Source organism: Seriola dumerili, unplaced genomic scaffold (genome assembly GCF_002260705.1).
Source record: "Seriola dumerili isolate Sdu_G_001 unplaced genomic scaffold, Sdu_1.0 BDQW01000531.1, whole genome shotgun sequence".
NCBI lineage: Eukaryota > Metazoa > Chordata > Actinopteri > Carangiformes > Carangidae > Seriola > Seriola dumerili.
Genome location: NW_019174786.1, coordinates 421,185 through 444,840, shown reverse-complemented (window position 1 = coordinate 444,840; position 23,656 = coordinate 421,185). Strand labels below are relative to the sequence as shown.

The following is a 23,656-nucleotide window of genomic DNA, read 5'->3' as shown; positions in this document are numbered from 1 at the left end:
ATGTGTTTGGATTATTTATTGCAGTTTGTGATTGTAAAAGAAAAAAGAAAAAAATAAGTTATTTATCATATCTACTGGAAAAATATAGATACCGTACCAGAAACAATGATGAATTTAATACTACAGAGACCGCACTCCAGGGCCATTTAAGTGGGATAAAGTCGTCTTGAACACAGAATAAAGTTTGTCGAGTAAGTGTGCCGATGGTACTGTTATGTGATTCGGAGAGACCGAGCTTTTCCGGAAACTGCCGAGCTGTGACGCCGACAAGCAGCCGTAGCGACGCTTGTTGGAGTTTAGACAAGCGGAGGGAGCAAAATGGCGGACGAAGATATTACGCTTGATGGGAAACCTCTACAATCGCTCCGAGTTGCGGATTTGAAAGCCGCTCTGGAGCAGAGAAACCTTCCAAAAAGCGGGCAGAAAAACACACTCATCAAGCGACTGAAAGGGGTAAGTTTTCTCCCATGTTGTGGACGCCTGTGTCGAGTCTGGCTAAGTTCAGTAGTAGCAGAGAGACGGAGGGGGGGGTTAACATTAGAGGCCGTAACGGTGTGTGGGCTCGGAAGCGGGAATACATAAATCGCCTTGCACGCGTTATTACACATAAACAACACTTTTGGTTTTCGGTTATTTGTAACTGACAGTACAAAGAAACTGCCTACCAACCGAGTTCCTACTTAACTGGTAACTACTCGTAGTGCATCGTGTTGCACACAGTTGAACTGTGCACCTGTCAAGTCGAGGCCTAAGCTGAGTGTAAGCAAGCGAGCAGCCGCACATAGTGTACAGTACATGATCGTGCCCGCGCTTTGTGTGTGTGTCTGTGTGTGTGTGTTGAAGTTACGGGGGCGCGCCTTGCGATGTAAACACACAATTTTCCGAGCTTCCCCGACGAGTAATTTATGCAATTTTGTTTTGACTTTTTTTTTTTTCATCAACACTGTTGTTGTTTTGCACAAGACCTTCAGCCCATGAGCAACCACAGGTTTCAGGGCCGTAGCGAGGATTTTAGTAATACTGAGGTCATGAGTCTTACGTGCCCTCTGCAACGGAAAAATGTTACCAGACACCAGAAATAAAGTCTGAACATTATTATTTTTAATTTTATAAACGATATGTTTACTCAGTTAACTATTCTCATATAATTTCTGGAAATTGTATTTCCCAAATTTGAAAAAGTGCTGTTTTAAAGGCCTCTCCACACTGCCAGAAATAAAGGATGGAAATAATGAATCCTTTATTTATGTATTTGCCTAAAAGTAGCCAATGGTAATGGATTGTGAAAACAGTAGGCTAAACATGGGGATAGTGAGGACAGAGTGAGGAGACTAGCATGCAACAAAGGTTGAGGGCTGGATTTGACATCTTAATTGCTAGGTTGCCATGACGCCCTCAAACGTTAGTTTAAAGCCAGTGAATTTAAACCTTTCCTTGGTCATGCAAACCCAGATAGGATAGAGTGGATGTGATCTCAGTGTCCTCAGTGGTAGTCATGGCCTTGAGAGGTTTCTAATAATGTACTTTTAAAAAGATGGCATATGATTACACGAGCAGGGCCAAGCAGTGCATGCATATCAACTTGCATATCATATTTGATTTCAAAGACAATGAAATGTAAGATGATGAAATATGTCACTGCAATTATTTCACCACACAATCACAATGCAGAGCCACTGGCATAATTTCTCTGTGGACACCAGTTTCATTGTGATTTACATTTAAAACACTTGTACCTCTATATTGAGCCAGGTCGCAGCTGAGCCAAGATTTCAATAGTGTGTAAATTACACATGACACTCATGCTAATTTTAGTAAGTAATATAATTTTGAGTGTAGATTAAATAGCAAAGATATCTCATAATTTACATAGGAAAAACAAATTTCTGTTCATGGAAATTATCTACATAATGTATGTGTATAAAACAGGCATTTATTTAGTAGTATCCCATAAAAATAATTTTTGTTAGTGCTGTTGTAAAATACGTGAGAGGGTTTTTACAAAAAAAAACACTGGTTTGCATGCAAGAAAATTACGATTGTCTTGCCAGGTTTTGTAGGCAGATTTAGTATTCATTTAGTGAAATATCTTTTGTTGTAGTGTTAAAATCTTATGCACAATTTTTGAACTTGTAGTTCATGTTGGAGGGATGTTCCATCCACCTCAAAATGTATGCAAAAACTGTGTATCTTTGGGATTAAGATGCTGAACAGAACCGCAAAGTTCCCAGTTTGAGTCCAGCCAGTTGCTTCATGAGCCAAAACAGTTTTTGAAATGGGAGTGAGGTGCTGAAGTAGCCTGTAAAGTAAAAGTAAAGTATCTGGTTTTGTTTTTGTATCTTTAGTATAATGTTATGTCGTATAGTTTTACATTTTAAATAATTCCCCTTACTCATTTCTGGCAGGCTCTGATGCTGGAAAACCTACAGAAGTCATCTTCCTCCCACAGTGGGCTGCAGCCCAACTCTCAGGTAGGAGGAGATTTTTAAAGATGAGTTAGTTTGTTAATTCTTTGACAATATGTGATGTCATTTCTATGTGCTATTTTTTTGACTTTTCTTTGTTGTAGATAGGGGAGGAGATGTGCCAGAACAGCTTCATAAAACAGTACCTGGCCAAGCAGCAGGAGCTCCTTCGCCAGAGACTTGAGAGAGAGGCCCAGCAAGAGGAAGAGGCTGATGGTATAACATGGCACACACAAACACAAATCAGACAGTTAACTCAGTCTCTGCTACATGAACAACGTATGTATGACTGCACATGCTCATAAACAGGTTGCAACTAGCTGCGATATTGGATTATTAAATAAAGGTTTTGGAAGAATCACACATTACAGAAGAAATATTAAAAAAATAATCCCTCATCATGCACATATAACTCCATGGGACACAGATGTAGTCATATCACCCAGCCGCTATTGACATACATCAATGTAAAAATTACTAAAGTAATTTATAATTGGTTAAGATAATAATGTCTTAAAAAAAGCCAGCTCTCATTATGTTAGGTTGTAGAACAACCTACACCTGAGATGATGTAGAAGGAGACTCAGCAGAAATTGATCTATCTCTTTTTTGATCGATTGAGAGGTTGCCCTTGTTTAGGATCCAGTGGGTGTGTGTCTTGAGTTTTAATCCTTACTTTGGTGCTGACCCTTAACCCCTGCCTTGTGTCCCTCACTGACAGAAAGCCCAGCAGTGCCAGAGGAGGACGAAGAGCACTCAGAGGACAATGACAGCTCTTCCTATGTCCCTGACAAGGTCAGCAATGTCCACACACTGAATAATAAAATGAGAAAAACTAAGGTTTTATCCCACCAAAGAGGACACACTAAGCTGCTGCACAGTGATGGAGAAATGTTGTGAAAAATCTTGTTTTCTCATGTCTCTCAGTGTTCTGCTTCTCATGCCAGATCATAGCTGGTGCATTTTACATTACACAGCTTAGGTGTTGAAACTTAAAAGAGCTGGAATTTGAAATAAAATGTCTATGCTTGTAAATGCCACAAAATGTATATCATATGTCATTTCAATATTTATGCCCAGCAGCATTGCGCTATACCCTCTCAGCCCGCACTGACCAGGGCAGAGGAGAGAGGAGGAACTTCAGTGGTGGGTCATGGGATGATGGCATACAGTGCTGACATGGGCCCCGGTCCTACCCTCCACTGCCAGGAGTCCCCTGAGGCTCCAGGAGCTAGGATGCAGCGAGCCATAGGACATAAGGAGCCACCAGCCCCCTCTCCTCCCCGCGCTGTAGCCTCCCTGTCAGTGCGTGTCCTGGGTAAGCCTGACCGCCAGGGTGTGCCCCCTGCCGTGCCCCGAGCCCAGGAGAAGGAGGGCACCGCACCGAGTGAGCCGGGATCAGCTCATCCTGTCCTCCACCTTAGCAGATCTGCTGGGGTATCAGCAGGAGGCAATGTCCATAAGGATAGTGACGAAGATGATGGTGATGATGAGAGTGAGGATGATGAGGATTGGGGGCCTGGTCCTGGCACAGCACGCCGGGGCAACAGAGTCCCTCCCCAGCCGCAGCAGATGCCCCCCAGTGTCCCATCGGCAGGTGGACGATCCAAACGCAAGCTTCAACCGCCGCAGCACATCCCACCACCACAGGTACACCACACCCCCATGCAGCTGCGCCATCCCACGCCTCCTCCTTCTCCACCCCCTGACCTGTTCCCCCTTCCTGATACTCCCAAGCAGAGCCCACCAGACCCAGACGACCAGGAGGGAAATGGCCCTGAGCCTGCACGCGGTCCAAGGGGAGCATCGTTCCAACCTCCCACCATGCAAGGGCAAGACTCTGACTCGAGCTCTCGTTCCAGTAGTCCTGAGCCCCCTGTGAAGAGCAGGCGAGGACCGCTTTCTCTGCTTGCACACAAGATGGAGTCCGAGGGGGCTTTCCGTGCAGTGGAGCCCATGTCATCTGCAGGAATGTCAGGAGATGCAGCACACTCTACTGCTGGGTCTTCCAGTGAATCTCCACTGCAAAGACTGGAGAGAAAGAGGCAACAAGAGAACAGAGAGATGGAGGAAGAGAGGCAGCTGAAGGAGGAGAAGGAGAGAGAAAGACGAAAATCACAAGAACTGGAGAGAGAGAAGAAACGCTTGGAAGAAGAGAAGGAAAAGGAGAGAAAACGACAGGAAGAGAAGGAGAAACAGCGTCAGAAAGAGGAGCAAGAAAAGGAGAGAAAACGTCAGGAAGACGAAAAAGAAAAAGAGAGAAAACGTCAGGATGACGAGAAGAGAAGAGAGGAGAAACGGCTTAAGGAGGAGCAGGACAAGAGGCAGCAGACAGCCATCAAAGACAGGGTGGTTGTGACTGAGGCACAAGATTCAGGTTCCTCATCAGATTCTGACTCCAAATCAGACTCCTCTTCACGCTCATCACAATCATCCTCCTCCTCTCGGGACAAACCTTGCCCTGCCAGGCAGCTGAAGGTCAGTGATCAAACTGTTGTAGGTGTCAGTCATTCACCAAGGATTTGATAAATATTTGTAAGGTATAGTGTTTGTGAACATGACGCCGTGCAGCATCACACATCATGGCTGATACTGACGTGCATCTAAAACTACATCTCTTTGAGAGTATTGCTATTTGCCTTTCATTGTTTTTACTTTGAATAATTCCACAGAAGGTAGACCAAGGACAAGAGGCAGAGGAAGAGAAAAAGACTAACCTGGGTAAAGGGGCAGAGAAACGATTCCTCTCAAAAAGGTCAGTAACCATCATTGAAATACAGATAACCTTAATAACAAGTGTAAGTAAGTCTTCATATTATTTGTGGGTGGAGTTGAAAAGTTACACCAGCACAGGAATTAGCCTTTGCATCCTGTATGTGCCAACTTTTTGCTCTCTCTATCATTTCTTTAACTGTGTGCACTGTGTATGCTATTGAATAATGTGATGTGATGCATACACTCTGGTGGCTCCTTGTGTAATATCTTGCAACAAAGATATTCAGTATGTTTCAAATTAATTTAGTGTTTTTCCAAGTTTCTGTTCCCTCTATAGGCCTGTATCCTTTTGACACTGATGTGTATCCTTTCTTAAACTCCACTCCTTTAGCAATTTTCTGTGACTGTCTAATAATATTATGTTATTATATTTGTATATAACATTATTTTTGTAGCACTTTTCAATATAAATAAGAAATGCTTCACATGAGTCAAATACAAAACATCAAAACTAATCAAATTGAAATGCAAATAAAATTAAAAAGACATTACACAATAAATTATTTTTTATAAAAATGTGTCTTAAGTGAGATAAAACAGGGAACTGACTCTACAAGTCTGATCTCGTCTGGTAGGTTGTGCCAAAGGTTTGGGGTCTTGACAGCAAAGGCCCTGTCCTGATTAGTGTCAACCATTTGAATTTAAACAATTTACCAACAAATCTGTGGTTTGCAGGAGAAAATGAAATGAAAATTTCATTATGAGTCTTAATACTAATAAAAAGTGTTGAATCTGCTGAGTACTTTGTCATAAGAGACGAACACAAGGCTGTATTTATGATTCGCCTTTCTGAATATCTCAGCTTACTTTTGACTTTGGTGGCAGGGGTAATTATGTATCACATTTCAGGATTAACCTTTCTCAGGGAAGCAAAATTAACACTGATGAAATCACAAAACCACTATTAAACATTCTTTCTGAGTTATTGATGACATTCAGGTGAGTTATTCAAAAAGGTTTTTGGGATATTGTGGTTGATGATGACATGTTCTAGCCATGTGGTCTTGCCCTAAATTAACTTTGGCCCTCAAAGGAAAGAGCAACAGCAATGTGTATTTTGAATGCAGAGATTGCAGTGCAACAAGATCAGGCACATAGTAAACAATTCCCAAAACCTTAAAAACTGTAAAAACATCCATATTTTTGCTTTGGCATATGAAATAATGTAAGATAATAGAGGACACGGTTTAGTCATGTGGTTATGGAGATCATGGTTTAATCACATTTATGTAATATTTCCTATTTAATAGAAAGGACTGTGCCTGGTCTGAAGCCGAATATACTGACACTTATCTTGGGTTGTACTATTATGAATTTCTCTTAAACTTTGTAGTTAAGATATTTGTTCCTCCGTCTATTGCTCAATAATTTCCTTTTGTGTATCATTTGTCAGCATGGACAGGCATAGAAAATGTCTGTTCCAATTAAAAACATTGGCCATAGAGCTGACAGCATGCCTCCAAGATGTTTTAAGCCAGACTCCGTTGTAAACACACCCTAGTGCTTTCTCTGTCATGCTCCTAATTATAGCAGGTTGTATTTCTTGTCACGTGTATAGTGCGGCAGCCCCTGCTGCTTCTCTCAAGAGATTTAAAGGGTCTTTTCCCATGTTCCTTAATTTCCTTTCTCTGTTGTCCTTTTCGTGTAATTTGTCTTTGTTGCTTGCCGCAGATTATTTTGCGGTTATATTTTGGAGTGCGCCACGTTTGAGCGTTTCACGGAGCTTTTATTTTGGAAATCTTTGACCGGAAGGTAGTTTTCCCCCCACTCTGGTAGACTTGACACAAGTCTCGCTAGCCAACATGGCCGTCATGCATGCATTGCATCCCTGATACCGACGCAGTGTTCGGCTAATCAGCAGTGGAAACCACCGCGACCGGGTTTTTTTGTAATTCGCGTTCCCTTTTTCGGCCCACGCCTGTCCGGAATAAGCGGCAGCGACAGAGGGTCGTTTTAATTTTTTTTTATCCCCGGGGGTTTCCTTTCAAGGCCGGCCATAATGCTGTCCGAAGGCAACAAAAACGGGTAAGAGTGAGCCAGAGGGCGACCCAAGGCTTCAGGTTGCTGGTTGTACTTTTACACCACTTATCCAGAAAGCAACGGGAATACATGAACTTAGCCGGTATCAGCCTGTCGTTTCCCATCGTCTGCCTGACTGTATATTACGCTACTGGTTAGCTAACTGCTCCTTGCTGCCTGTTAAATTTCATGTCATTAGTTCACATTGGCCTGGTTATGAGCGTGTTACATGTGAGGAGGACCGGGGGTGGGGACGTCGTCAGGCTCTTTTGTTGGATGAAGGAGCTAGGAAGATTTTTTAGGGGGGATGGGGTCTCCTTTCTTTGATCTGTGCCTAAAATAGCATTTCAATGAAGGAACATATTGATGAATAAATAATGGGCTCAGATTTCATAGTGTGATGGGGAGAAGCATGTGGACAGTGATTTTTCTTCCCCCCCTTCTCTGTCTGTCCTCTTGACCTCAACAATGTCTGTCATGCCAGGCAGCCAAAAGATAAAGTTAAATAAAAAACGATAAAGATAAAGTTTCAAAATGAGAATATGGTTTTTGGTTGTCCGTTAAGGCTCAATCATGACCGTACTGTACCGCATCTTATTGTCTAGCCCACAGAGGACTATATTTGTATTTTTGGATTTGTGTGGCTGTAGCTGTTAATGATCTCACTGTTGTCAAGGGAGATCATTAAAGCAGACATCTGTTAGCTGTACAGTCAGTGTGAATGGGCCCTTATGGTGTGATATAATTCTCCCAGCTGGCATCAGTACTCACACTCTCCTTCCCTGGGAGCTGACTACATGTGTCATTTGACCGGTGACAATGTTTTGGTTCGGTTTATGAGTCCTGTTTGTTGATTAGGACACGACTTGAGTAATTCTACTGAGCTGCAATGAATGAGAATTGGTGCCCCGGGTCATACTGCGCACATGGTTTCTGTTTGTCAGGTTTTTGAGAAGTAATGCATTTATTTTATGATACTCTTTACGTATTGTGATGTTGTTCCTCAGATTGAAGCTACATTTCAATGTGCTTCCTCATTCCAGCTCAGTCATATGAATACAAAGCTGTTTGAAACGTAAAACGAAGGGGGTTCAAGGCTGTTATTTGAGAGGAGAAAGCCAGTGATCATTACATCACCTTGGCCTGGCCTTTCCTCTTTTCCTGATCCCAAGGGGTTGTATTTCTAGTTGACATCTGTCTCCCTTTATAGCCTTCGCAGGTGTGCCCCTGGCCTTGCCAAAGAACTACACACACATAGACACTGACATCCACACCTAGGGCAAATGAGGAGAAATGGTGTGGCGTGGAGGAGGGGAAAATGCTGTCCCTTTGCATACACTTCTGCCAGTGACTAATCTCTAGAGAAGGAGGTTGAATGGGCTCTCCTAACACTGTGGGTAGATTTCAGTTGTTCAGAAACCAACACTACAGGCCCCTTGTGCTAAAGAAACTTTGCCAGTGGCAGTGTTGCATATCATGGAGAAAGAGAAAAGCTGAGCTTTGGCTGTCTGAGCTAGCCCTCTGAGACTATGTGCCTAGTAGTTTGCCAGCTAGGGATCATTTTACACTGAAGATCAGTCTGAAAAGTCTGAAGTAGAGGGAATGACTTATTTTTGTAAGTCCAAAGCAGCAGTGCATCACTTGGTTGAAGAAGTGACTTTGATATCGTGATTTGAGTCAGAAATAATCTTCCTAGGTTCACCTACCAGATTCATCTTTCAGATTAGTGCTAGAGCTGCAACTATAAGTAAATCAACAAAAAATTAATTTGCAACGATTCTGATAATGGATTAATCACTTGCTCCAGATTCTCAAATGTAAGAATCTGCATTTGCTGCTTTTCTTTATCTTATAATTAAGTAAAGTGATTAATTCTGGGTTTTGGACTGTTGGACAGATAAAATAGGACATTTGAAGACATCACCTTGGGCTTGAGGAAATTGTAATGGGCAACGGAACAATTAATTGCAAATTAATTTAATTGCATTATTAGCAGATTAATTGGAAATGAAAATAATTGTTAACTGCAGTTTGTGCATTGTCTGGGTTATTTACAGGTCATCACATGTTCTATTGACTTTGGTGCTTTTTAAAAATGACTGCATTGCTGTTTTTTTCTGCAATAACTGATGGAAAAATTACAATGGAACTAGAGACAAAACACGCTGCATTGATTAGTATTGGCACTGGATGACAACTAAACATTTCTTTGTTTGATACTTTTCAGCAATGAGAAGCATTTTTAAATGTATTATTTACTTCCATTTACTGTGACATGCAAAGAACTGTGTAATGAATCAAACAATAGAGGGGAATGTGCACTGTGATGGAGAGAGGGATGCTAGAGGATGTGATCCTCCCACCTACAGGGTGCTGCCTCAGTGCCTGTGTCGTCACATGGAGGCAGCGGAGGAGGCTTTTGATAATGCTGGCAGAGGAAGTTGAGGGGGTAACTAAAAATATAATGATGATATCTGTTTGGTTTTGCTCCGTCTAAGATAACAGCGATAAAATAAAAAGTAAGGAAGTGTTTGACTGTGCGAGGTCTGACTTAGTAATAGTAACCACAGAGAATCGGTTTCATTTGGTTAGTTAGAATCGTTTTTGTTTTGTTTTTTTGTAATGACCCAGCAAGGATCAGATTAAGACCACACACACAGAGTCAGCTGTGAGTGTTTCGTGGACGATGAGTTAGTTTGAGGAGTGTTTGTGACCCTGGGTGTCAGTTAGCTGGTGAGTTATTTATAGCAAGAGTGACCCAGATCATTGGCCTCCAGCACCCTTCCTCTGACTCTTCCAGTGTTTTCCTCTGTCTTGTCCTACACATCATTTTGTCTCCTCTCACACTAACCTTCACACTGCCCAGTCCTAAGAGTTGAGTTTGAACACAGTCTTCAATTACAGCTGCAACTAATGATTATTATCTATTCTTATTTACCTGCTGATTGTTTTCTTAATTAATACACTAATTGTTTGATCTATAAAATGTCAGATAGTAGTGTTACCTGTCTGAAAATTACTTTCAAAATTAGTCCATAGCACTTTGCGGTTGGTCAGCTAATTGGTTAAATGTTTCAGCTCTATCTTCAATATCTGAGTAGTGAGGTGCTGCCGAAGGTGATCATAGTGATGGAGTGTACGATTCTGGTCATTATCAGTCACTTCAAAAAATAAAATGTTCAAAATATGACTCACCTACAAATGGTAGAAGAGAGAGAATTTCACGCCGTGGTTTATGATTTGAAATGTCAGATGTCACAACACAACTTGTATCATTTTGGACCAGACCCTTTTACCAATCAGTCACCTGGTCCAAGTCAGAATCTAAGTGACCCCGAGTCAAAGCCTATTTTCCTCTCACCCCTCACCCCAACTGTCTCTTACTCATGCAGGGAGGTGTCGGAGCCCAGCGCAGCCGCCGTGACAGAGGTGGAACCGGACTCGGAGAGCTCCATGGCCCAGCAGCCGGCCTCCGGGGCTGAGCCAGAGAACAACGAGAACCGTCTGGAGGAGGTAAGGTCACTGAGAGGGTGGGGGTGCCCGGGTCTTTGCTATGTTTCCCACTAACCAGCATTCTCATTCACATATAAGCATGTGTAGTTGGCAGTGAAAGTATGTAATCACTCAAAACCAACACAACTCCAATGTTTTAACATTCATTAATCAAAATCGTTGATGCCTTTGCCACCTGTGGAGAGCATCCTTTCTCTGTGTGCAGTTTCTACACCGTTTAACTCCTTAAATGCTCAACAGAATTCTCAATCAGATGTTAGTACAATTGATAATAGGTGAACAAATGGGGGTTGAGTTGGAGTTGGGTCCTGAAGTAAATAGGAATGAACTAATCCTTTCATCCGTGTTTAATGCAACTAATATTTTATAACTAGCTCATTCAGATAGATGATCTCTCGCACACGTCCATTGTCTGGCTGGGCTTTTTAGAGGGGTGTTTAGTGCCGATGCTGCTGGAATGCAAGTAGTGATAGTAATAGTCTGTTAAATTAGACATCCATGCTACAGAGAGTGCATGCTCCTCATATCACTGTTGTTGTATGTGTGTTAGGGAGGCAGTGAGAGAAAGTGAAAACATTAAACCTCAGGGCCCTGACACTAAGTCAATTATCGATCGCTGTTTATCGTCTGTGGTCGACTATAGCCCTTAGTTTTTATGGTGCATTCGGCAATATTGGCACTACTCAGCTCTTTCCGACGGCAGTTCAAACAATTGAGAGCACTGAACCGGTGGCAGAGGTAGTTGATGAGAGGGAGCTCTTTAACTGGGTGGTGTTCCACTTTTGGTCCAGTTTCGCTTTATCTTCTTGCCTCTGCCTTTTGTTCGTGTGACAATCATCTTTGCACTGTACTAAAGCCAAAGTCTTCCAAAAGCAGTTGCTCAGTCTGCTTTCATCAGCACAAAAATTCTTGTGCATGGTCTGTCAGGGACCTCAGCGTCATTGCATAAGACCAGAGTATTTTATCACATGTAGTTTCCCTTCTTTAAACGAAAAAAATGATAGACATTTTCACAATTACAACTAAATTATGCCACGGTATGGATTATGCGCAGTCTGAATCTTTGTCAGATAAAGCCTTCACAAGCTACTGCTGTTGAAACCAGACGAAGATCAGCATAAGATACATTACATTGCATGTTCTTATCTAGATTGCCTAAATTACATTTACTGGTGAGCTTCTATGCTATGGAAGTTATTATCAGCATGTGCCTTTTTTTACTCTCTGTGTGTGTATTTGTGGTTTTCGTTTCCCTCTTGGGTTTGTATGAGTAATGGACCCTGACAGTGTGTGTAGAGATGCATCAGGGCTTGTTTCTGCTGTTTCTTTCACCCTGTTTTCATTCTCCCTGCTCTCTTGCTTCCTCCCTTCACACTGCCTCTCTCTCTCTTTTAATCACTGTCTCTCTTCCCCACTTTGTCCCCTTACTTTACATCTTTTGCCTTTGTATCCCATCATGAACGCTTCACTCTCACTATATATATTTATGGTGTGATTGCTGTTTAAAACCCCATTGATTGCTTTGTTATGAAGGTGCCCATGCCTCTTCCATTGCCCCTAATGGTACCTGCTGCGTACTACTACTACCACCACCACCACCACCAACACCTCCTCCACTCCTCCTCCTACTCCTCCTACAACTCCTGTCCCGCTATGCCCAAGTGCGTCGCTGGTACCTGAATTAGGCCCAGAGTCTGCAACTACATGGCACTGAGTAAAACCCGAGCCTGCAAGGCCTCCCCTGTAGCCCTCCAGTGATGCGCTGAGCCAGCAGGGACTGGATCTTGCATCAGACCACCACCGACAGCAGTGGCAGCCATGGTAACTGCAGCAGCACACAGTTGTCATGGCAACCCAGCCTCAGGGGTTGGAAGCCTGCTCGCTGATCTGAACCGGACTGGACTGTACTGCACTTGTGTGGTGGTGATGATTGATGGGGTAAGGGAAGGGGAGTGTGTTTAATGCTCTGTATCGCCTCCCCCTCTCCCGGCCTTTCCCCATCTGCCATTTTGAGGATACGCACAGTCTCCAAGTGTCGTCCCCCAACATCCATGCCTCTGTGCTCCAAAAGCCAGATGCAACTCAGAGGAAAGACAAAACTCTTCATCAATCCAGTTTCAGTTTCTACCTCTACCTCCAATCCCATGCTGCCCTCTGCTTGTGGGGTGGAGTAATGACTTTGGACTGAGACCTGCTCTAATAACCCATACAGTGATTAGAGCATTTATATCATCACTATTTTGAGTTTTAAGCTTTAAAACACACTCCAGTGGAGCAACTGAAATAATCTGCTCGGAAAAGATGTTTGTGGGACATTTTAATGGAAAGTCTGGATGTGATTTGACATTGTGGAACTTTACTTTCAAACATCTGGAACTCCAGTATTGGTTAGGCTTGTAAGCCTAACAGTTATTCTCTGCCATGACAAGCTAACCAGCCTAAAAGGGATTTTTATTGTTCACCTGTGCAAGTAAAATCCTCAACTCTTTGACTGTGCATGTAATTTCCGTCACACATGCTCAATGTGATCATCGCAAGCGAACTGCTCCCCTGGACCCTGCACCAGCTCCACTGTAGCAGAGACTTTCAAAGGACATACTGCCACAACACAAGTAATGTGGCATACATTATGCACCGTGGCTGTTTGTGGGTATACACTGACATTGATTATCCACACCTGGGCCAAGAGAGCTGGATATGTCAACAAATCATCGCCTCTCCTTCCTCTGCAGCCATGCTGTCAGTGAAATCAAGTGTGACTCAGTGGATTTTTCACCAGGAGATCAAGATATGCTGCTGCTGCTGCTGCTGTGGACCTGGCAGATGGATAACTGCAGTTGCTGCTGTTATTTATTTATTTATAAGTCCAACTCTTCACTACACCCACAACCTGGCCTTTGCATCTCAACTGACTTTATGTGAGTGCAGAGGCATTCATGCCAGCGATGCCATAAGCCCTCTCCTTTTGACTACATCCCTGGATTGTATTTTTAACAAAGCCAGATGCTCGTGGATTGTTTTTACACCTTTATTCCCATAAAGAGACTTAAGACAGACCTTCCTCCTGTGCTGCCAACCTGCAAAACAAACTCAAGAATCGCTTAGCAAACTTTCTGGTTATGGAAAACCCCATGAACTTATTAAAACAGGAACACAAACATCTTGGACAACAAATGAACATTTCACAGGACAACCTGTTTTTATCATTTTGACATTTCAGATGCACCCAAATGTCAGAAAGACTCTCCGGACTGTATATTTGAGACCATGGACATCTTTCACAATTAAAGACAATAAATTCAAGCCACTGGATGCTTTTACTCGTCAGATGTACCTCACAGATCATGGACTCTAACAAAGTATACCTCACCCTGACCCTTGTCAGAATCCATCACAAGACAGTTTGAAACTCCTGGCTTCCCTAAAGACTGAAACGTGACTCTGTGATCAGCAGTCAATCGAGAAAAGTTCTCCCAAGCCCCATTCAAGAAAAAAGTCCAATCCAGTGATAAGTTCCTGCATGGTGGCTAATCTGCACATTCAAATCGAGCCCTGCCCTCACTCCTCTGCCTTCTCTGATTGGATCCTTGTTGCCTAGATACAGTACACACTGTCGTGCGGTTGGGCCATAGTCGAGCCAGTAAGGAATCAGGTGTCAAATGGTACCAGGAAATGACTTGTCATTATTCCTCTATTTAAAATGTATAAACATTTAAATGATTACCTGTTTTAAAAAAAAAAAAAAAGGAAGCATTTTCTTTCTTCCTGATCTTTTTTGTAAATAAGAGGGGTGAATTATTTTCCTCTTTGTAATTTAGTACAAAGTTTTGAACAGTCATGTGTACTGCAGTTTTAATTTGGTACTTTGACACCAGGCTGAGAATGCTCATCATGCATTTGACCACACTGTGCATCCACAGTTGTCTGTTAAATACAGTAAATAGTAAATCCTTCAAGGTGAATTTCAACTGCAGTATCGATAGTCTTGTGACTGATCTGTGAGTCTTCAGCACTCAGTTCTCCACCTCTGCGTCACAGAACTCATCAGCATGCTGGATTCAACTACATGTCATAATTTTGATGTTAAATGAACACCATGAGAGTGTGAGCACAGTACCATCGCTCAATTTGCATGCGGAAAGCTCCATTTTGCTGGAATAAATATACATGGGGAGGTGGCTAATGAAATAGTTCCTGTCCTCCCTGTTAATAAAAGTCGTTCTGGACAACATTGAAGCAGGGTTAGGGAAATGAATAGAATAGACAACAACATCCATCACTGCCGTCTTAATATGATTCTTAATGTTGTATTATTTAGCAGTAATTCTTTAGTTTATAGCACTAATGTAGATGTTTCTGTCTGAATGTGGACAAGGCTATTCTTTTAAAAGCGTAATTTAAAAAACGTTTTACAATACATCTCTGGATTGGATTTAAATTACAGAAGGAAAGTTACACAAAAACATGAAATAATTGGGGCTGTAATAATTGGTGGGTTTGGTGGTAAAAAGATTTAGCTCTCCAGACAGACTAGAAATCACTAAGCAGCATGGTAATATTGAAATCATCCCCACCTCCTCTAGAGAAAATAAATCCAGTCAGTTTTGTGAAGTGTCGGGATCAGCTCAAACACGCTGACTGACACTTTGCTAGTCCTCTTTTCCCTCCTTCTATTCTCAGAGTACTCTGATGGATACCATCTTGTAATATCACACCATATTAAGATATGATCCAGTTTGAGTTTCACGCAGGCCTACTCATGTCCTAATGCGCACATCATGTACTCACTTTTGTCCTCTAGAGTCTACCTCACACATTCACACACACGCACACACGTTCAAACACAAGGAGAGAAGCGGAACGATTTATCTCAGTGTCTTTGAGCAGAGGTGGAAGGCGGAAATGTGTCTGGAGTCTCTCTGTATCGACCAAAGAACCCTCTTCTTAATGTAGTACAATTGGAGCCTCCAGGCTTCTATTACTTAACCCCCCTCCCCGCCCCCTCCTCCACTGTCCTGTTTCACCTCCTCTCTGTAGATGCCTGTTTGGGTCTTGACTCTTGGTTCTCATCTAGCCCCACACCCCTGGGGTTTCTGTATGTTCTCTCTCTGTCTCTCTCTCCTTCCAGAGCACCACTCCTAAGGCTTTTGCTGCTCGCAAGATATCCTTGACCAGTGAGTATACCCGTTAAATGTTTTCCCGACTCCTGGATCGTTCATCCTACATGAGGACTACATGAGGAAAGAAACAAGAGTGAAAAAAGAAAATAACATGCCAATAGTATCTTAACCCATTGTGCAGAAGATATTTTTTGAAGTCGCTTTATTTTTTTAAATTTATTATAGGATAATTTGATTTTAAGAGATTATAAGTGTTCATTTTTGTAAGATGTCAAACCAAAAGTTTGCCTTAAATTTAAAAGAAATGGAAGAAAAGTCCCAATTTTAAACGTGATCACATTGCAGGAAGGATCCAAAGAAAGTTTTTCAGCAAGATTTTTTACACACCTGCTAATTAATGGGACTCAGAACAGTAGGACAGTTTGCTCGTCTGACGGTGGCAGATACAGAGATGAATACACACTTTTTCATGGATGATAAAACAAAACTACATGATTGTGGCCTCAGTCCCATTGGCCTTTATACAAGTACACTATTTATCGACTGCGTGGTTCTTAGTATTTTTCCACTGCATACTGTACTTCTATAAGCTCTTTGTGGCAAAAAGTATTGTGCACAGAACAATAAGATTAAAATAGCTATCAATGAAAACCACAACAAACATGTAATAACTTGTTAAATATTGCTTTAAATGAATAACTACTGGAAAATAGCTGCTGAAATTATTTGATGTCTCGATTCCATTGAAAAGTAGTTCAAGCATTAAAGTATTTGTATTTATATTTCTGCTTGTAGACCATGCGCTGGCAGTTTTGGAGTACATTTTGTCTCTTCTCAACGATAAACTACATTTTTTTTGACTCCTGCAGGCAGTAAAACTTCTCCCGCCACCACAGACGGAGGAGCAGGAGAGCCTGAAACGGGAACTGCAGCAGGGAGGAAGAGGCGGTGGGGCTCCAGCACAGCAGTTACTGCTAAGAAACCATCGATCAGCATCACTACCGACTCACTGAAGGTACTGACACAGCACGATCAATCAGGGGAAAAGATTTCTTAATATATTTTATCTGTATTTTTTTTAATGGAGCTGGTATTTTGTGCTGTAGGTCAATATCAAATAGCTGATCAACCTTTGTAAAAGGACAAGGACTCAGTCTTTCAAAAAAACTGTTTTACAGGGTGGAAATTCTTCCTTTATAATTTCCACCCACATTTGTATTGATCTTGAGACTCAACAACAAAATGTGTTCCGCTTCCCTGTCGTTTCTTTTCCTCCTATCTACTCTTGTCTGTGTCTGTGTCCTTCAGTCTTTGATCCCAGACATCAAAGTAAACCAGGAGGCAGTGGTAGAGCTTCACCCAGAGGAGCTGCAACTGTCTGGGGACGAGGAGAACCTGGACACCAGCCGCGGTGACCAGGACAAAGGACTCAAGATCCGACGCACCGTCACACAGGTAAGGAAAGACATATCAGTGCTGTCAGTTGAACACTTTTTAATTCTAGTGAAGACAGCAGGAACATTGTTTTTCATATCAACACTAACAGAAGCTGAGGTTTCGTTTCTTTTTGGACATATAACATCCCATATTCATATTGACTTAAGCCTAATTTGAAGAACAGCTGAACAAGCTGCTTTTCTTTGTCAGTGTGTTTTGAACTTTCACATTACCTGTCATTTCTCCCCAGGTCGTCCCAGGTGACAGTCAGGAAAATGGCCAGGCAAATGAAGAGGAGGAGATGGAGCAAACGGAGAGAGAAAAACAACGCAGGACTTCCAGAGACAAAAGGAAGAACAGTCTTTCTGAGGAAGCCTCGGAAACACAGACACCTGTCAAGCTTGATGGAGATGCAAAGAAAGGTAAACTGCCTCACTGAAACGTTCGTGGAATTTTAATTGCTGTAAATTGTTGGGTACAAATCTCTGTGCTGCTTCTGTCTTCCATCATCCCTCAGGCACTGCCTCATCTTTCGCTCTGTTCTTGATTACACACATTCCTGTTTTTCTACCTGCCCCACTCACTCTTCTCCCCTCTTCCTCATCTTTCCCTCAGTTACCCCCAGCGACAGTCTGGTGCGTCGCTCCATCAGTCAACAGAAGTCTGGTGTGTCCGTCACCATCGACGACCCCGTCCGCACAACTAGGCAGGCCTCGCCACCTCGTGGCAAAGTCTCCAATATCATCCATGTGACCAACCTGGTGGGTTTGTACCTCAGTACATTACAGTACAAGGCCCAAAGAAAGCCAAGTGAAATTTCTTTTTCCAAATCTGTGAAACTTGTGTTTCATTTTGGCAAGTCAACATTAATTCACAAAAAAAGATCCTGTTCTGTTCTTGTTTTTTTGGCCAAAATTTCCTCAGGAGCTAAAATTATGTGGAGGGAAGTGGTTGTACAGAAAAATCCTGCATTTCCATATACACCATACACATTTTTCGTGAATGAGGCATATTATGTTGATGCCAGTGGAAACCACATCACCATCATACCCATAATTAGAGTCAGGAACACTTACCCAGGTATTATGGCTGTAGTCAAGCATCACCTTAAGTTGGGGGTGCAGTACGTGACTAAACAGACTATGACAAGACAAGACATTACACATTTAATGACTAGCATTTATGGACTCTTTTTTTTTTTTTTTTTTTTTTACTTGTGCCATAGGAGTAAGACTTCAAGTCACACATGGATCAAAGAGTACCAGGTCTCAAATGCCACCCAGCCTCAGTAATGTCTGAAAAACAGGATCCAAACAAACAAAACTAACAAATTCAAGATATGGTGTGAGGCTGTAACGCCCATCGCCATTGTATTTAACAGAAACTAAAAAGCATTGCCAGTTTGTATGTGAAAACATGTGACGTGTGGCCTGAGGGTGGCACCAGAGAAAGCACCATGGTGTTACTTAAATTAAAAGGGCTTATCCTCTGAACTGTGATGAGTTCAGGACATGTCTCTGTTTGATTTACTGTAGCATTAAACTATATAAAAGGAATAGCATCAAAGTCATCAAATTAGGACCTGTTGGTGGTGCGGACTGTGAATGTTTGTACCAGATTTCATGGCAATCCATTCAATAGTTGTCAAGACATGTCACCCTGGACCAACATGTTGAACAGACCGACATTATCATCTGTAGAGCTTCATCCATAGGTTCAGTATTTCTCTGTCTTGTCATTGGTATTTCGCTGCTTCATTCAGATTAAAGTTGCAGGCATCTCATCCTCATCAGGACATGTTCAGATCTGAGTTGGAAATCTTGTAACACATTGAAAAGCTCATATTGAAACGCCCCCAGCTCTGACTGTAACAACTGAGTGGTTGTCTTTTCTTATCTCAAAGGTACGACCCTTCACTCTGGGCCAGCTGAAAGAGCTGCTGAACCGGACAGGTACCGTGGTGGAAGACGGGTTCTGGATCGACAAGATCAAGTCTCACTGCTTTGTCACAGTGAGTACCAGTAAATTTCAAGTTGTATTGGGCATTTGTGCATGCACGATTCAGCTGCTAAAGCTGGCCTTTATTTTGAAGGATGTTGTTCTTTTATCAAATGCTGAACTGTTTTTAATGATTGGTGTTGTGGGGGTTTTGGAGCAGGTGTGGGGGAGTAGTGTGAGAGGTGGAACACCACCTAGCTTACTTCTGTTATCCCAGGAAAAAAGCTTTTGGAAATATATATCTGTATGTAATACGTACTATCTGTTTTTGCAGGAAGACGATCTCCATCTGTTCCTGCAACAGTCTGTTCTTTGCAGTGTTTGTTGGTTAAGATGTGATTACCCTTTAAAAGGATTTTTGAGTCTGATAGCCTTTTTCCTCTCCTCCTGTCATCGTAGTACGCTACGACAGAGGAAGCTGTCGCCACCAGAGCCGCCATCCATGGGGTCAAATGGCCTCTGAGCAATCCCAAGGTCCTCAGCGTGGACTTCTGTGAGCAGGATGAGGTAATGAACGGGCGTAAATGCCAAAATAGACTAATTGTATAGCTGTCAACACACACCTAACGGACTATGAATTGCATTTACAGCAGATGGTGGGGAGCATATGTCAGCCTTCAGATGAATTTCATTATTTTACAGTATGAAATTAATCATTTTCTCTTCCACTTTTGACGAGGGAAAAAAAGAGAGAAGGACTTATTCTATAATCATTTTCTCTGGGGGAAAAAAATTACTGGAAGAACAAAATAATTTTACAACACTGGTTACATACTGAAATAACATAATATACTTAAAAGAACATCAGATTTTAGTGTTGTAAAAAACATAAAGCGTGCAGTGGGTCAAATAGTAGGCGACTATTGCTATCCAAAGTAAAAGGTATGAGAAATAAAATATTAACAGGTTTATTTTTGGAGCTGGTTTAGATGAGCATCCACACACTACAGCACAAGAGGAGTTTTTTTCAAACTGTAGGCAGTGTCAAGTCATCCTCCAGGTTTGCTTTCTGTTTAAACTGGGAAAGTATTTCAGGACAGTCCGTTACCTCTGCGTCATACTTCACATTTCAATTTGGTTTTTCTACACACAACTGTCAGATTTGACTGTGTATGATTTCTTTGTTATCAGCTTATAATCACTTAAATTTTGAAAGTACAGATTGACATTTCTGATGAGTCATCAAGCCTAAATGATCATCAGATGTTTGATACATCTGTTTTTAGATTTGTACATTTAATGTTCTCCACACAATCAAGCTTAAACATCCCTGGCTTTTGTCTATATATTTCTGTTTTTTTCCGCAGCTGGACTTTCACAAAGGTATCCAGAAGCCAGAAAAAGAGGAGGACAATGTTGCCCAACCAGTTGGTCCTCAGACCCGTCTGCCCCCTTTGATGCCTGAGCGAGACAGGGACAGGGAAAGAGACCGCGAGAGGGACAGGGACAGAGACAGGGAGCGCGAACGAGACCGGGAAAGGGACCGAGGCGTGGGAGGAGTGCGGGACCTGTGGGCAGAGCGGGAGAGAGAGATGGAGCGCCGGGAGCGTGCCCGCGGCGAACGGGAATGGGACCGGGATAAGGTCCGGGAGTTTGCAAGACCAGGAGAGGACGGACGACGATCCCGATCCAGAGAGAGAGAGCGGAGGAGGAGGGAGAGGGGAAAGAGCAAGGAGAGAAAGACGGATAAGAAGGGTAAGAGAACAAGGAGAAATACGAGAGTGGGAAAGAATGAAAACAGAGAAGAAAGACTAGAATAAAGCTTGATAGTGGGATAGTCCCTCATCCAAAATGCATATTAATAATTTAAAAAATTTCATTAATCCCTATTAAGAGATTGTTTTACTTCCATTTGCTTCTACCTTAAAGTCGACCCTTGTCAGCTTCTACTGAATTAACTATTACATAATTTTCGGGAGCTGACAAATAGTCAGCGTTACAACCACCACTTTGATATATTACATTTATTGTAGAAAGTATCGAGGAATAGGAGGAGAGGAAAACTGAAAACTAAAAACAAAAGAAAAGAGATTAATCTATGCTCACTGCCCAGCCTGCACAAAGAAAATAATTATATTACATACAGTGCAGTTGTGCATCTGCATCATACAGAAACACTTAATGAACACATTCGTAATTAGTAAAAGGCTAACATGAGGTGTTAAGTAATATCTTGATTAAATATGGAACCATTACACAATTCCATATCCTTTAACGAGCAGATGAAGCCTGGGTCTGTTCATCAGTTTCCAGTCAATTATTTTCTCAAAAAGTGAAAACACCTGTTAAAATTTCCCTAATCCCCGGGCGACGTGTTCAGATTGCTCTGTTAATTTGCCCAACAGTCCAAAATTGTATAATAGGATATGACAGAACTACTAAAACGTACTAAAGTTAATTGATTATCAAAATAGATGCAGATTATTTTTTCTGGTGCTGCACAGACTAGCTGGCCAATATCGATATGACAGCCACTTACAGGATATAGGGGCCTGACAAATACGGGGAATGGCAAGAAACCTGTCGTCTCTATCACAGGTTGTTATTCTGTAATGATGAACAGAAAATTCACCCGTTTGTTTTCTCACTAACAGAGAAGGGAGATGAGCCTCCGGCCAAACTCCTAGACGACTTGTTCCTCAAGACCAAAGCGGCTCCATGTATATACTGGCTTCCCCTCACTGAGGAGCAGGTTGGTCCTTCACGCTGACGCGTTTCAGTCTGACACGATGAGTGGTCCGAGAGTCTGGGTCTCGGTTGAGATTTCACGTGTACCATGTAACTTGACCACACTTTGTGTCCACCAGGCGGTGCAGAGGCTTCTGGACCGCACAGAGCGACAGAAGGAGCGTGAGCGAAGGCGCAAGGAACAGCAAGAGGAGGAGGACAAGAAGCGGGAAGAGGAGAAGAAGGAGAGGCTCAAGGGCCGGGAGAAGGACGGCGGTGTAGCCGTGAGCGGCGGAGCCGCCGGGCGAGGAGCTGACGGAGACAGAGAGAGGGACCGCGGCCGAGACAGAGAGGGGGACAAGAAGAGGGACAGCGGTCACCGGCCCAGACGACCCTCGGCAGGCGCTGGCAGTGGACGGAGGTCTCGTAGCCGTAGCAACCCCAGGGACAGACGCCGCTGAGGGGTGGGCAGCTGCAGGGAAAGCTGAAAAGAGAGTAGGGAAGCAGTGTAGCAAAGGAACCGGCAGACAGGAAGTCTTGGGAGGGGGGAGTTTCCACTCGGTGAAGCATTTCTCTTGCCTGAAATTCAGGACTTGTGTCTGCTCCTCACTACCTGCCCCACCGTGCTTTAATTCGTCCACTCCGACGCCAGCGTTGTCTTCCACACACTTCTGCCATTTCCCCACCTCCTTAATGTCAATTCACACAGAAAATGTCGATTACATGTTTGGTTTATAGTAAAATAATGGTTCAGCCAGCTTCACTCCCCAGTCTTCTTTTCTCTTTCCGTCTTCCAGAAGCAAAATTCAGCCCCCCTACCCCTAGTTATGAGCAGCTTTTCCTCCTTGTCTCTGTGTAGTGTTGTTAATTATCCTCCGTTGAAGAAAAGAAGCAGGGAGGGCGGTGGTTTTTTGGCTCGCCTCAGCATTTTGTCCCACTGAGGTTTGGGAGCCTGCCTCTTTATTTTAGTTCTGTGGGTGCACAGTTCCTTCCTCCTCAGAGCCCTGTAATAAAACCAGTCCAAAATAGATCCCTGACCTTCAAATATTTTCTAGGATCAGTTTTAGTGCTCCACTCTTCAGCACTAAGATTTTTTTTTTTTTTTTTTATATATATATTCGACTAGGTTCACAGGCCGTCATGTTATTTTTTGTTGAAGTTTTATGGATCATGTTTATTTTTTCTGCCTTGGAGGCTTGTTCTGTGTTACAGCAGGTGATGTTTGTGTGAGCGTTAACCTTCACCTCCCACAAAGGTACAACTGGTACTGAAGTCTCAACACTGTAACCTAGAAAAGTGCGATAGGAAGAGAAGTGGTATTAAATGTTGTGGTGATGCGAGAGACATGTAAATGCCCAAGTTTGTCTTAGGTGGATTATTTACAAGGGGCATGAAATTCTAGTGAAGCGGAGATTTATTCTGTAACAATTACAGGAAGCTGACCTTCCCTGCACTGAAGTCTCCAGTTGGTAATCCCTCCTATGACCTTTCAATCATATATATTTAAGAGGAGGCAAAAAGGTTTATCTTCAAATAGAGTAATGGTTACAATTTTAATATTTTTAATTTTATGTTTTTAGTTCGAAACAGTTTGATTCTGTTGCTTTTTCTCCTCCTGCAAGTGCTGAATGTACCGAGAATTTAAAAAATGAATAAATTTAA

The 23,656-nt window shown here is 42.5% G+C and overlaps 1 protein-coding gene across 1 annotated transcript; it reads left to right on the top strand.

Annotated features, from left to right (window-relative positions):
* Positions 1-318: 318 nt before the first annotated feature.
* LOC111235663 (apoptotic chromatin condensation inducer in the nucleus-like) lies at positions 319-23,618 on the top strand. The gene is made up of 17 exons (XM_022764186.1): positions 319-453; positions 2,406-2,471; positions 2,570-2,681; positions 3,187-3,260; positions 3,549-4,943; positions 5,138-5,220; positions 10,652-10,772; positions 15,901-15,946; positions 16,762-16,907; positions 17,201-17,347; positions 17,580-17,751; positions 17,945-18,090; positions 19,233-19,340; positions 19,727-19,834; positions 20,635-21,022; positions 21,922-22,019; positions 22,135-23,618. Exons 1-17 carry the CDS (start codon positions 319-321, stop codon positions 22,453-22,455), a joined length of 3,666 nt encoding a protein of 1,221 aa, XP_022619907.1. The 3' UTR covers positions 22,456-23,618.
* The last annotated feature ends 38 nt before the right edge of the window (positions 23,619-23,656 follow it).

Bases quoted from the DNA above. Each gene is read 5' to 3' on its own strand.
- LOC111235663 (XM_022764186.1), top strand. From the start codon at position 319: ATGGCGGACGAAGATATTACGCTTGATGGGAAACCTCTACAATCGCTC. The intron at 2,472-2,569 runs GTAGGAGGAGAT...TCTTTGTTGTAG, and splicing joins GGCTGCAGCCCAACTCTCAG to ATAGGGGAGGAGATGTGCCA. The intron at 3,261-3,548 runs GTCAGCAATGTC...TATGCCCAGCAG, and splicing joins CTTCCTATGTCCCTGACAAG to CATTGCGCTATACCCTCTCA.